General features: G+C 43.0%; 1 protein-coding gene across 1 annotated transcript; it reads left to right on the top strand.

The window, feature by feature from the left end:
* The first annotated feature begins 8,846 nt into the window (after positions 1 to 8,846).
* Positions 8,847 to 14,355, top strand: LOC126302691 (uncharacterized). The gene is made up of 2 exons (XM_049991743.1): positions 8,847 to 8,899; positions 14,039 to 14,355. The coding sequence occupies exons 1-2, from the start codon at positions 8,861 to 8,863 to the stop codon at positions 14,318 to 14,320; spliced, it is 321 nt and encodes a 106-aa protein (XP_049847700.1). The 5' UTR covers positions 8,847 to 8,860; the 3' UTR covers positions 14,321 to 14,355.
* Positions 14,356 to 14,737: the final 382 nt, after the last annotated feature.

Raw genomic sequence — 14,737 nt, 5'->3', positions numbered from 1 at the left:
CTCGTGGTGGTAACACAGTAATGCCGTAGGTAGATAATAAATTTAAAGAAATCTAATCAAATTTAAACATATTTAAACAAATTTATAAAAATTATATTCGAATTGAATGACAATATCTTGCAATAACTTGCATCAGCTGCAGGAGTAAGCTCTTAGAGGAAAATTCGTGAACATTTGACAAGAGCATGGCGAAAACACTTGATAGTGGTACTACCTCTAATGGTTTAAATAAAGACTTATGCCTACTTCCTAGGAAGAGTTGACTTAGGTTAGTGGAGATAGCCAATTCTTTCTCGCCATTTTTTTAGGTTAGTAGAGGTAGCGCAATTGAGCTATCATCCCTCCAAAAGCCACTATCTTGGATAACGGTAATCGTGTCATCAGCTAACATCAATCGCGTTATCAGTGCCCCACTACTTGAAGTTACTCATTCTGAAACACTAAATTTTGAAAGAAACGTTAAATGTAATGCAAAAAAAGACGTTCAGTAACCTCAGTGTAACTTAATGCAAAATTTAGAAAACGGCAAGCATTTATTTTTGACTATTGAAAGATTGAACTGAATTACCTTTAAGCATATGAGAAATCGGTTTCACTTTTAAAATAACAACAATCAAATAAATACCAAGGTAGCAGAAGTCACTCTCTAAGGTTAATACAGAGTAAATGAAATTGCGCTCTCTTAATATATATTGTTGTAGCCTACAGTCCTGAGGCTGGTTTGATGCAGCTCTCCATGCTACTCTACCCTGTGCAAGCTTCTTCATCTCCCAGTACCTACTGCAACCTACATTCTTCTGAATCTGCTTGGTGTATTCATCTATTGGTCTCCCTCTACGATTTTTACCCTCCACGCTCCCCTCCAACACTACACTGGTGATCTCTTGATGTCTCAGAACATGTCCTAGAAGTCGATCCCTTCTTCCAGTCAAGTTGTGCCACAAACTTCTCTTCTCCCCAATCCTATTCAATATCTCCTCATTAGTTATGTCATCTACCCATCTACAGCATTCTTCTGTAGCCCCACATTTCGAAAGCTTCTAATCTCTTCTTGTCTGAACTGTTTATCGCCCATGTTACACTTCCATACATGGCTACACTCCATACAAATACTTTCAGAAACGACTTCCTGACACCTACATCTATACTCAATGTTAACAAATTTCTCTTCTTCAGATAAGCTTTCCTTGCCGTTGCCAGTCTACATTTTATATCCTCTCTACTTCGACCAACATCATTTATTTTTCTCCCCAAACAGAAAAACTCCGTTACAGCTTTAAGTGTCACATTTCCTAATCTAATACCTTCAGCATCACCCGACTTAATTCGACAACATTCTATTATCCTCGTTTGGCTTTTGTTGATATCATCTTTTATCCTCCTTTCAAGACACTATCCATTCCCCACAACTGCTGTTCGTAGTCCTTTGCTGTCTCTGAGGTTTGCCGATGACATTGAGATGAAATAAAAACTTTGATAGAATTACAATGGATTTTAATACCTACTCCGAATTTTTCTTTTGTTTCCTTCACTGTTTGCTCAATATACAGATTGAATAACATCAGGGCGAGGCTACAAACCTGTCTCACTCCCTTCCCAACCACTGATTCCCTTTCATGCCCCTCGATTCTTATAACTGCCATCTGGTTTCTGTACAAATTGTAAATAGCCTTTCGCTCCCTGTATATTACCTTCAGAAATTGAAAGAGAGAAAGCTTTTGACAGTGTTGACTGGAATACTCTAAGGAAAGGCAAACATACGTTTCTAGCATTTGTAGACTTAATCTATTTTCTAAAATAAGTCGTGGGGTTAGTATTGCCTCACGTATTCCAATATATCTACGGAATCGAAACTGATATTGCCCGAGGTCGGTTTCTACTAGTTTTGCCAATCGTCTGTAAAGATTTCGCGTTAGTATTTGGCAGCTGTGACTTATTAAACCGACAGATCAGTAATTTTCACATCTGTCAGTTCCTGCTTTCTTTGGGATTGAAATTATAATATTCTTCTTGAAGTCTGTGGGTATTTCGCCTGCAGATGGTAGAGTTTTGTCACGACTTGCTTTCCCAAGGCTGTCAGTAGTTCTAATGGAATGTTATATATTCCCGGGGCCTTGTTTCGACTCAGGTCTATCAGTGCTCTCTCAAACTCTTCTCGCTGTATCGTATCTCCCATTTCATCTTCATCTACATACTCTTCCATTTCCATAATATTGTCCTCAAGTACATCGCCCTTGCGTAGACCCTCTATATACTCCTTCCACCTTTCTGCATTCTCTTCTTTGCTTAGAACTGGGTTTCCATCGGAGCTCTTGATATTCATGCAGTTGGGTCTCTTTTCTCAAACGGTCTCTTTAATTTTCCTGTAGGCAATATCTATCTTCCCCCAAGTGAGATAAGCCTCCACATCCTTACATTTGTCCTGTAGCCATCCCTGCTTAGCCATTTTGCACTTCCTGTGGTTCTCATTTTGAGACGTCTGTATTCCTTTTTGCCTGCTTCATTTTCTGCATTTTTATATTTTCTCCTTTCATCAATTAAATTCAATATTTCTTCTGTTACCCAAGGATTTCTGCTAGCCCTTGTCTTTTTACCTACTTGTCCTCTACTGCATTCACTATTTCATCCCTCAAAGCTACCCACTCTTCATCTACTGTATTTCTTTCCCCCATTCCTTTCAATTGTTCCCTTATGCTCCCCCTGAAATTCTGTACAACCTCTGGTTTAGTCAGTTTATCCAGGTCCCATGTACTTAAATTTCCACCTTTTTGCAGTTTCTTCAGTTTTAATCTACTGTTCACAACCAATAGATTGTGGTAAGAGTCCACATCTGCCCCTGGAAATCTCTTAGACTATACAACGGTAAGATACAACTTAAAACCTGGTTCCTAAATCTCTATCGGATACCTGCTAGTATCACCAGGATTCTTCCATGTATACAACCTTCTCTTACGATTCTTGAACCAAGTGTTGGCTTTGATTAAGTTGTGCTCTGTGCGAAATTCTACCAGGCTGCTTCCTCTTTCATTTCTTACCCCCCATTTACATCTACATGACTACTCTGCAATTCACATTTACGTGCTTGGCAGAGGGTTCATCGAACCACATTCATTCTATCTCTCTACCATTCCACTCCCGATCAGCGCGCGGGAAAAACGAACACCTAAATCTTTCTGTTCGAGCTCTAATTTCTCTTAATTTATTTTGATGATCATTCCTTCCTATGTAGGTTGGGCTCAACAAAATATTTTCGCATTAGGAAGAGAAAGTTGGTGACCGAAATTTCGTAAATAGATCTCGCCGCGACGGAACACGTCTTTGCTTTAATGACTTCCATCCCAACTCGCGTATCATATCTGCCACACTCTCTCCCCTATTACGCGATGATACAAAAGGAGCTGCCATTTTTTGCACCCTTTCAATGTCCTCCGCCAATCCCACCTGGTAAGGATCCCACACCGCGCAGCAATATTCTAACAGAGGACGAACGAGTGTAGTGTAAGCTGTCTCTTCAGTGGATTTGTTGCATCTTCTAAGTGTCCTGCCAATGAAACGCAACCTTTGGCTCGCCTTCCCCACAATATTATCTATGTGGTCCTTCCAACTGAAGTTGTTGATAATTTTAACACCCAGGTACTTAGTTGAATTGACAGCCTTGAGAATTGTACTATTTATCGAGTAATCGATTTCCAGAAGATTTCTTTTGGAACTCATGTGTATCACCTCAGACTTTTCGTTATTTAGCAACTGCCACCTGCCGCACCATATAGCAATCTTTTCTAAATTGCTTTGCAACTGATACTGGTCTTCGGATGACCTTACTAGACGGTAAATTACAGCATCATCTGCGAACAAAATAAGAGAACTGCTCAGATTGTCACCCAGGTCATTTATATAGATCAGGAACAGCAGAGGTCCCAGGGCGCTTCCCTGGGGATCACCTGATATCACTTCAGTTTTACTCAATGATTTGCCGTCTATTACTACGAACTGCGACCTTCCTGACAGGAAATCACGAATCCAGTCACACAACTGAGACGATACCCCATAGGCGCGCAGCTTGATTAGAAGGCGCTTTTGAGGAACGGTATCAAAAGCTTTCCGGAAATCTAGAAATACTGAATCAACTTGAGATCCATTGTCGATAGTGGCCATTGCTTCGTGCGAATAAAGAGTTAGCTGCGTTGCACAATAACGATGTTTTCTGAAACCATACTGATTACGTATCAATAGATCGTTCCCTTCGAGGTAATTCATAATGGTTGACGTCGGTTTTCAGTAGGGTTTTGGAGCATATACTGTATTCAATGATACAGGTCTGTTGTTCGATGGATTACTCCTACTACCCTTCTTAAACACTGGTGCGACCTGCGCAATTTTCCAATCTGTAGATACAGATCTATCGGTGAGCGAGCGGTTGTATATGGTTTCTACGTAGGGAGCTATTGTACCAACGTAATCTGAAAGGAACCTAATCGGTATACAATCTAGACCTGAAAACTTGCCCATATCAAGCGATTAGAGTTGCTTCGCAACCCCGAAGGTATCTACTTCTAAGAAACTCATGCTAGCAGCTGTTCGTGTTTCAAATTCTGGAATGTTCTGTTCGTCTTCCCTGGTAAAGGAAATTCGGAAAACTGCGTTCAGTAAGTCCGCTTTAGCTTCACAATCGTCGGTAACAGTACCATCGGCACTGCGCAACGAAGGTATTGACTGCGTCTTGCCGCTTGTGTACTTTACATATGACCAGAATTTCTTCGGATTTTCTACCAAATTTCGAGACAATGTTTTGTTGTGGAACCTATTAAAAGCATCTGGCATTGAAGTCCGTGCCAAATTTCGCATGTCTGTAAATTTTAGCCAATCTTCGGGATTTCGCATTCTTCTGAACTTCGCATGCTTTTTCCGTTGCCTCTGCAATAGCGTTCGGCCCTGTTTTGTGTACCATGGGGGATCAGTTCCATCTCTTACCAATTTATGAGGTATGAATATCTCAATTGCTGTTGCTACTATATCTTTGAATTTGATCCACATCTCGTCTACATTTGCGTAGTCAGTTCGGAAGGAATGGAGACTGTCTCTTAGGAAGGCTTCTAGTGACACTTCATCCGCTTTTATTTTGCGTTTGTTTCTGGTGGATTTGGAATAAATGGCATTGAGCCTAGCTAAAACGACCTTGTGATCACTAATCCCTGTATCAGCCACAAACAGTCCAGACCTAATAGCATCGTGACTAAGAGGTCAAGTGTGTTTTCGAAACCATTTACAATTCATGTGGGTTCGTGGACTAACTGCTCGAAACAATTTCGGAGAAAGCATTTAGGACAATCTCGGAATATGTTTTCGCCTACCACCGGTTTTGAACAAGTATTTTTGCCAACATAACGAGGGAAGGTTGAAGTCCCCACCAACTATAACCGTTAGAGTGAGGGTATTTATTTGTTACGACACTCAAATTTTCTCTGAACTGTTCAGCAGCTATATCATCGGAGTCTGGGGGTCGGTAAGAGGAGCCAATTCAGTTGTTAAGTATAACCACCACACATACGAATTCGCACTGAGTACCTACTTCGGCTTCACTACAAGATAAACCACTACTGACAGACACAAACAGTCCACCACCAATTCTGCCTAATCTATCTTTCCTGAACACCGTCTGAGACTTCGTAAAAATTTCTGCAGAACTTATTTCAGGCTTTAGCCAGCTTTCTGTACCTATAACGATATCAGCTTCTGTGCTTTTTATTAGCGCTTGAAGCTCAGGGACTTTTCCAGCGCAACTACAACAATTTACAACTATAATTCCGACTGTTCCTTGATCCAAGCACGTCCTGTAATTGCCAAGCACCCTTTGACATTGCAGCCCATCCCGCACTTTCCCGAGGACTTCTAACCTAAAAAAACCGCCCAGTCCACGCCACACAGCCTCCGCTACCCGTGTAGCCGCCAGCTGAGTGTAGTGAACTCCTGACCTATTCAGCGGAACCCGAAACCCCACCACCCTATGGCGCAAGTCAAGGAATCTGCAGCCAATACGGTCGCAAAACCGTCTGAGCCTCTGATTCAGACCCTCCACCCGGCTCTGCACCAAAGGTCCGCAGTCGGTTCTGTTAACAATGCTGCAGATGGTGAGCTCTGCCTTCATCTCGTAAGCAAGACCGGCAGCCTTCACCAAATCAGATAGCCGCTGGAATCCAGAGAGAATTTCCTCAGATCCAAAGCGACACACGTCATTAGTACCGACATGTGCCACCACCTTTAGCTGGCTGCACCCTGTGCTCTTCATGGCATCCGGAAGGACCCTTTCCATATCAGGAATGACTCCTCCCGGAATGCACACGGAGTGCACACTGGATTTCTTCCCCTCCTTAGCCGCCGTATCCCTAAGGGGCCCCATTACATCGCCTAACATTGGAGCTCCCAAATACCAGTAAGCCCACCCTCTGCGATTGCCCGGACCTTGAAGGCTGAGAATGATCCTCTGAAACAGGGTAGGCAGCTACATCTGGCTCAGCCAGAGACAGTGCCTGAAACCGGTTTGTCAGACGCACAGGGGAGGCTTTCTGATCAGCCTCCGGGACGCCTTTCGCTGCCTGCCACGCCTTGGAACGACCTCCCAATCAAGCACAGGCGAGGTCTCAGCCCCACTGCGGGCAGCAACCGGGGCAACCACAGCGGCAGACCGATCTGGGGACAGACGGGACGAGGTTGACATCCCCGTGATACCCGAACCCGGCTCCCCACAGTGGTGCCCATTGGCAACAGCCTCAAGCTGCGCGACCGCAGTCAGCGCCGATTGCAGCTTTGAGCGAAGGGATGCCAAGTCAACCCTCATCCGAACACAGCAATCGCAGTCCCTGTCCATTCTAATCGATGTTTCACAACCGTTACCGAAACACGAGAACGTGCCTAGATAACGCAAGCGGAACACGCAAAGAATATATCAACTAACCTGTACAAATGCCTAACGACTGCGCTACAATCTGCTGAATCAGTTTTGATATTCTTATGACACTCGATGATTGCATGGAAAGGAAAGGGCCCTGCATGGTAATAATGTGTGAGGACAATGCAACACAGGTGTCCTAGAAATTTTAACTTTTGCAAGTTATTATTCAAGTTATTCATACTCTGTGAATGAAATGTTCCTGGTTGAAGCCTCTCTACACTACAATGTTTGTCAATTAACAGTCCTTCGATATTGTAGCTGTGCGGATGACAAGTATGTAGCCAACGACAATGCGGAGCTGCTGTTGCTGCTGCTGCTTGATGAGAGGAACCCCGAGTCGTCTCCAGAGCCACGGATACGTACGGGACAGGCAACAGTTGAAACTGCAGCTTCCCCCGCCTGTTCACTCCTACCGTGCTCTCAGTAATCGCAGGTTAACGAGTGAGGGATGTCTACACTGGCGCGAGTATAGGTACACACCGGGTCGGCCGGAGCGTTCAACAAACACTTCCGCACTCTTTCATGACACAAACTGCTCTGCCTCCCATCTGCACGCCACGCGACAGAGGCTCTCCATGCGCAAAGATAAACATCGGTACAGCTATTATCATTTCGTCGTTGCTATTGATACATCTCAATAAAGCTCCCTTGGCTATTACCCGGCAATTTATAATATTTCTATTATAATTACAATCAATTATATACAGTCAAATTTTTATTTAATACGTAATCGAAGTATTGATGTATTTAATTTCTGTAGTGCAGCATATAGCATCAGAATCAAGAGTATAGTACAAGATATCAACGAAAATTAAACGGCGAAAATTTTGGATGTTGCAGACGGTACTTTGTCTGCATTTTTGGTGTTATACCCTCTATGAGACATGTGTATATTGATGATTACCCGGTACACGCCTTATCACGTGGTACCGTAGACATGCCAGAAAATGGAGAGACACCGAAATCCATTGCAAATAAATACATAAAAAACCACAATTAGACGTCAACTGCTAGGAGTCTCACGCGTACATCCGAAGGACTATCTCATGTATATATGTTTGAGGGAATCCCATCATTCCCAGAGTGACAGGTAGGTATTGCAACTCGCCGGACAATGATGTGACCGCCAAACATTCACCAAGCTTTTGTATGTACAGAAGGACCTCCACTTGCTTTGCCTGTAAGTTAGGACGATAATTGCCCGTGGATGATACTGAGGCCAAGAAGATTTACTAATCATCAGGACACAGTGGTTGCGAATGCTGAGAGATATCGTAAACCAACCATTAACCAGGAAAGGAATCCTTTTACATTGACAATTTTTTTGTGAAATACGTCTTTCTTTATGTGTGTGGCAAAGGCATTGCCCAACCGTAAGGGAAGCTGCTAAGAAGTAATTCAGCTGACTGCTTGTAGAATCCTATCTGGCTAATCAAACGTAAAGAAACGACCACGGTGAATAAAGTGCTCGGAATACTGCTGCATCCAGTAACTGACCTGTGCTGATATTTCGTCCGAGACTTCTTCGTAGCCGTAATATTCTTCACAGATGTCAGCATCTTCCGAATTGCTGTTTTATATTTTTTATTGAGGTCAGAGTATGTGTTACTCGATGCATATATCTCGCTTACCAAGTGGAATGGTGCTACGAAGGTAAGTTCACCCAGAGTTTCAAGAACTCTGAAGGAATTTCGTCTACTACAGCTGCCTTCTTTTGATTTATGTGTTTCAGTGCTCTTCGGCAACTGCTGTTGTTATAACGTCAAAACTCAGGGACTGAAAAATATTCCCGTTACGAGCAATACTACCGCTGAAATGGGTAGTTTGAAGCGCGAGAAGTTGTCAGATACTACCCTACGCCTTGTACTGTACATGAACGCCTGCGGTTCAGCGGGGCAACCTCATGGCTGGATGCACGTTCCCCTCACGCTGCGGCATCCCGTCACACCGGTAAGCTCTGCGGACTGCCGTGTCTCATGCAGAAAAGGGATTTGGCTGGTGCATAAGTTCTAACGTAACACAGACGTTTATCAATAATACGTTCTCCTTCTCTATTTAAAACAATCCGTCAACGCTGGAGTACGTTTTATATTCCGCGACTGTGGAAATCACGTGGTTTTGAGGAGAAGAACTCGTCGAGCCATATTCATAGAGCATCTTCATTGGAAAGGGAAGTTCCTTCAAGGTTGTGTCTGTGTTTGAGGACACCAGATCAGCTGAATAACGTGGTTGCGGAAGGACTCCCCAACACAACTCCCGTATAGTGTCTTCCCTCAGCCTAGCAAAATGCGGGTGGTCATTATCGTGGAGTAGCATCACTTCACGCGGTCTTCCTCCTTGTCGTTCTTGGATTGCGTCTGCAAAACGTCTCGGTTGCTGAGAATAAACGTCAGTAGTGATGGTTACACTTCGGGGAAGCAATTCGTAGCGCACCAGATGCATAACATCATCTTTTGTAGATGATTACAGGTCGTTGTTCGGGGAGTTGCTGCTTTGCTGGGCTCAACCATTCCTTTCGTTTCCCTGTGTTAGCATTGTTGTTCTTTGCTGTCTTCAGTTCTGAGACTTTCTTGATGCAACTCTCCATGCTACTCTATCCTGTGCAAGCTTCTTCATCTCCCAGTACCTACTGCAACCTTCATCCTTTTGAATCTGCTTAGTGTATTCATCTCTTGGTCTCCGTCTACGATTTTTACCCTCCACGCTGCCCTCCAGTGCTAAATTTGTGATCCCTTGATGCCTCAGAATATGTCCTACCAACCGGTCCCTTCTTCTTGTCAAGTTGTGCCACAAATTCCTCTTCTCCCGAATTCTATTCAATACTTCATCATTAGTTATGTGATCTACCCATCTAATCTTTAGCATACTTCTGTAGCACCACATTTCGAAAGCTTCTATTCTCTTCTTGTCCAAACTATTTATCGTCATGTTTCACTTCCATACACGGCTGTCGCGCGGTAGCGTTCTCGCTTCCCACGCCCGGGTTCCCGGGTACGATTCCCGGCGGGGTCAGGGATTTTCTCTGCCTCGTGATGACTGCGTGTTGTGTGCTGTCCTTAGGCTAGTTAGGTTTAAGTAGTTCTAAGTTCTAGGGGACTGATGACCATAGATGTTAAGTCCCATAGTGCTCAGAGCCATTTGAACCATTTGAACCATACATGACTACAATCCATATAAATACTTTCAGAAACGACTTCCTCACACTGAAATCTTTACTCGATGTTAACAAATTTTTCTTCTTCAGAAACGCTTTCCTTGCCATTGCCAGTGTATATTCTATATCCTCTGTACTTCGACCATCATCAGTTATTTTGCACCCCAATAGCGGTACGGAGTAATCATCGCCGGTGTTGTTCACGAGCCAAGCAATGATGCACATGTGGTCACCTGCTGATTTTGTGATTTTGGCTTAGGGCATGCGGCACCCGTACTCTTGATGTATGAGCCTTTCCCATTGCACTTACATTCGTACGGTGGTGAAATAATTGCAGTTTACCACATTTACCAGCTCTCGAGTACACTCGCGTGGATCATTGTGGGTTCATGAGTGTGAACGACTTCCATCAAACAGCGAAATCATTAACGTCAAAACGATCCTCCTTAACAAGAGAAAACCACTTCCTTAGAGTTCTCTGTCCAATAGTCCAATAGTATTATCCCCACACACGGTGCAAATGTTTCTGGGTGCCTCCGTTGCTGTAGCCCCTCGAATGAACTGAGACCGTGAAAAATGTCGGAAATGTTCCGATTTCTCCTGTTTGTACTCCATTTTGTAGCGTCGACAGCTCCACTCACTATCTTCAGACACAATATTTCAACATGTAAACTCAAATAGCAACAGTAAACTAAAAATAAAAACTGACAATCGTTAAATAAACCCATAGCAACCTCAATACCAGCTGACAAAAAAAAAAAAAAAGAAAAACTGTGAACTTCTGCACCAGCCTAATAGATACATATTTTCAAGTGAACCTAGGATTTCAGACTTAAATTTTTTGTTTTAGAGCGATTGTATCAGGACGCTAATTATGGACAAAATATGGTCACAAAATTTCGACATAATATTTACAGATGACTTTGACATAACACAAATCAATATTTCGCACATTTTGCGCCATTTTCTGGAGCATCTATGTTCCACTACATCCGCATTATGTACAAACCAGCAGAATTTCTGAGATTTATAGTAGTGTTGCAAAACAATACCTATGATGTATAAGAAAACACAATTAGTTACTTCAGACTTTTTTTGAGTACACCCTGTGGTCCATAGCATTCTACTTAAAGCTCCTAAAGCATCTCGCTAACACTAGGCAGATATAAGACATCGACGTGACAATTCTAAACACTGCGTATGACTTTAGTATGACAGATGTATCCCATCAGCAACTAAAGATTTAACTTTTTCTCAGTTACCCTGATTTATTTAAAGAAGTTAAATCGTTTTTCGCAAAACTAGGCCTCACGCTGGTCTATTTGCTTCCTCATTTGGTCATATCCTACTCTTTGTTTCGAACAATTTATAGAGAATCATATTTTCGTTACACTGAAAAATTTGACCAATGAAATACACAGGCAGCATTCCGCTCTAGGCAGAAGCACGCCAAAAAGAGAAACTAAAGTGTAGCCTGTATAGAAACAATAGCTGTTGTACGTTCTCGCTTCCCACGCCCGGGTTCCCGGGTTCGATTCCCGGCGGGGTCAGGGACTTTCTCTGCCTCGTGATGGCTGGGTGTTGTATGCTGTCCTTAGGTTAGTTAGGTTGAAGTAGTTCTAAGTTCTAGTGGACTGATGACCATAGATGTTAAGTCTCATAGGGCTCAGAGCCATTTTTTGAATAAGTGTTGTAGAATTAAGGAACATGTTTTATGTGGAAGAACTGCGATGTTTTTGGAAAATGAATATCTCTTCTATAAAAGTCAACATTGACTTATCAGGATGGCAACGTGAGAAGGCAGTATTGAATACTGAAAAGAATTGTCAGCACCATTGCTCTTTGCAACGTATGTGAGCCGTGGCTGGCTGGATGGGTGCCTTGTTTTTTTTTTTTTTTTTTTTTTTTTTTTTAATCATTTGTTGTAGCCCAGTGGTTACCGCAATAACGTTGCTGTCTTCTCTCCGTGAGCCGCAGTAGCAGTGTGTATCGATACTAGTACTGCTGTACTATGTCTGGTGTGGCGGATATGTTTTCCGGGTGTGCTGTGTGTGACAGTTGGTCCGTTGGGTCAGAGCAACGAGGAAGTCTCTGTGGCGCGTGGTCAGACCGGAGCCGCTGGCGGCGTGCACGTGCGGTTGGAGTTGTGAGGCGCCTGTTGCGAGGGTTACGAAGTTCGTCAGCCACCGAAACTGGACACTAAAGTTGAGTGCTCACTTAACCTACTATCAAGCCTCAACTGCTATCACATCTCTTGGTTTGATCCTGGTTGTCACTTTCTGAGAGATCCACGCGAGCAACAACGTGTGTGCATTGAAGTCGACTAGAATTGCAGCCGTCTTCCTTTGTGGTGTTAAACTTCATTAATGAAGGAATGACTTAAATTAAGTGTACCAGAGGTATCTCCTGTGTTGTGGCCGTTGACGTTCCAGTGACCTAAAGTGGTTGTTGACGTAGTTTCTGGCAGTGTATTTTCCACATCGTGTTGGTATTGTACAGCACAGCGTGTAGTGTGACAGCTGAGGTGTTGGTAGTTTTGGGCGTTTATTCTCATTTGGCTTGATTGGCCACCAGTATCCGGAACGTTGTGCGATTGACATCTTGTTGTCGTTTTGCTGTTCAGGTGCAGTAGAACTGATGTTGTTGGTTGGTTCCTCGGCTGGCTTTTTGTTGGGTTGCCTTTTGATTAAGAAGTTGTCGGTCTGGCTGCCTGTTTCACCTAAAAGTGCGTTAGTTACTTCCCCAGGTTGGAACCTTCTGAGCGCCGCTCCTTGTGTTTTACAGAGTGATTTCCTTTTTAGTCTTAAGTACTGTGTGTGGCCTTCAGCGGAGTTTTTTCTTATTGAAATATCAAGGCTTTTCTTCTTAGGCCTTAAGGCGTAAAAAAAGTTTCTTGACTGGTATGTGGCCTTCAGCCGAGTTTTCAGCCTTTTAAAATCAAAAGTTGAAAATTTTGTCTAGGATTTAAGCCGGAAGAAATATTTTGTAGTTTTTATGTGGCCTTCAGCCGAGTTTTTCAGTTAAAGCCCAGACAAAGAAATTTCCAATTTTTAATTTTAAGACGTGAGATTATTTGGGTTTCGTATGTGGCCTTCAGCCGAGAGTTATGTGAAGCATTTTAGGGTAAAGACTTTATCCTATTTTAGTTGAAATTCAGAATCTCTTCCTTTAGGCCTTAAGTCGTAAAATTGTTTTCTCCATGATGTGTGTTTTAATCTCTATTAAATTAAAAATTCAAAATCCTTGTCTTGCCCTTAAGTCATAAGATTGTTATTTTTTAATATGAGGCCTGCAGCAGAGTTTTACACGAAGTATTTTGAGATCAGGCCTTCAGCCTTTTCAAATTGAAAGCTCTTCTTCCCAGGCAAAATCCGTAAAATTGTTTTGTTGATATGCGGCCGTCAACCTAGTTTTCAGCCAATTTAAATTAAACTTTGAAAATCTTTGTCTCGGCCTTAAGCCGCGACACTATTCTTGATTAACGTGAGGCCTTCAGCCGCGTTATATGGGATAAAATTAAAGCTAAGGCTTTCAGCCTATTTATATTGAAGATAAAAAAAATTCTGAAGAAGTGAAACCGCCAGAAGAACTCCTGTACCTTGCTTAGGCCTTGTGCCTTGGATTTTCGATGTGGCCTTCAGCCGATCTAAATTAAATCAAAGGAGGTCTTTCGTTAAAACCTTGAGAGTTTTGATTCTTGCTTGTCTGATTGTGTGTTTTAAGAAATAAATTTTGTATGTTGGTGTGCAACTGACAGTAACATATTTTGACCTCTTTCCACAAATATAACCGCATCCGCTCCGTCCTGCTAGCCCAGGGATTTCACTGGTAGCAGAGCGTGGTTACGTTTGTGTTCTTGCCATTCCAGTTACTGTTAGTTTCAATTTTATTTCTGTTCTGTGACACCACATTGTTTTGGGTGTTTATTGTTTCAGGTGTATTGTAATGGCGGTCAGTCAGAGTCCGGGGATCGGCCTGCTCAGAAACATCTTGTTTACGAGTTGGAAATAAGGCGCCAAGCTACTGAGGGCAGTGATCCGGATTTAGTAGCCCGTTTAGGTGCTGCCGTTTTTCAGCCGGTTGACGTCACGCCGGCGGTGTTGGGTGAGACAGGAGCGGCCACTGAATTTTTGTTGAAGGCTGTTAGGGGCCTTGTGGACACTATTTGCGTTTTGGAAGGCACTCAACCTAGTGCCAGTCTATTGGATACGGTGTAGGCCCAGTTAATGTATTTAACAAATCGGAAAGCGGATTTGGGCATGTTAGCTTTGGAAGATCACCATTAAAAATTAGCCGCCGAATTGGGCTCTTTGGTTAGTGCATTGCAGTTTAATCTTACGTGTTTAGAGTTGGTGAGAGGAGGATTGAGTAGCGGGACTTGCTGTGTTCGGGAGAGGGCGAGAGCCTACCCGGGATGGTACTGTTACGTCCTTGGTGAAGTTAGACGCAATGTTTGCCAAGTTGCCTAATCCTCTCGTGATATTACTGAATTAGTCGTGGAGCGGCTTGAACAGGTCGAAAAATTATTACGGTTGTCGGTTCGTCTTGAACTTTATGCTTCTCCCTTTCGTGGTTCCACACCAAGTAATTTTGTCACTGCCGTACCTGTTAGCTAGAAGTGAGTTGCAGAACCT

This window comes from Schistocerca gregaria, unplaced genomic scaffold, assembly GCF_023897955.1.
Source record: "Schistocerca gregaria isolate iqSchGreg1 unplaced genomic scaffold, iqSchGreg1.2 ptg000178l, whole genome shotgun sequence".
NCBI lineage: Eukaryota > Metazoa > Arthropoda > Insecta > Orthoptera > Acrididae > Schistocerca > Schistocerca gregaria.
Note: the sequence above shows the minus strand (reverse complement) of the source record. Positions and strands in the feature narration are given on the sequence as shown.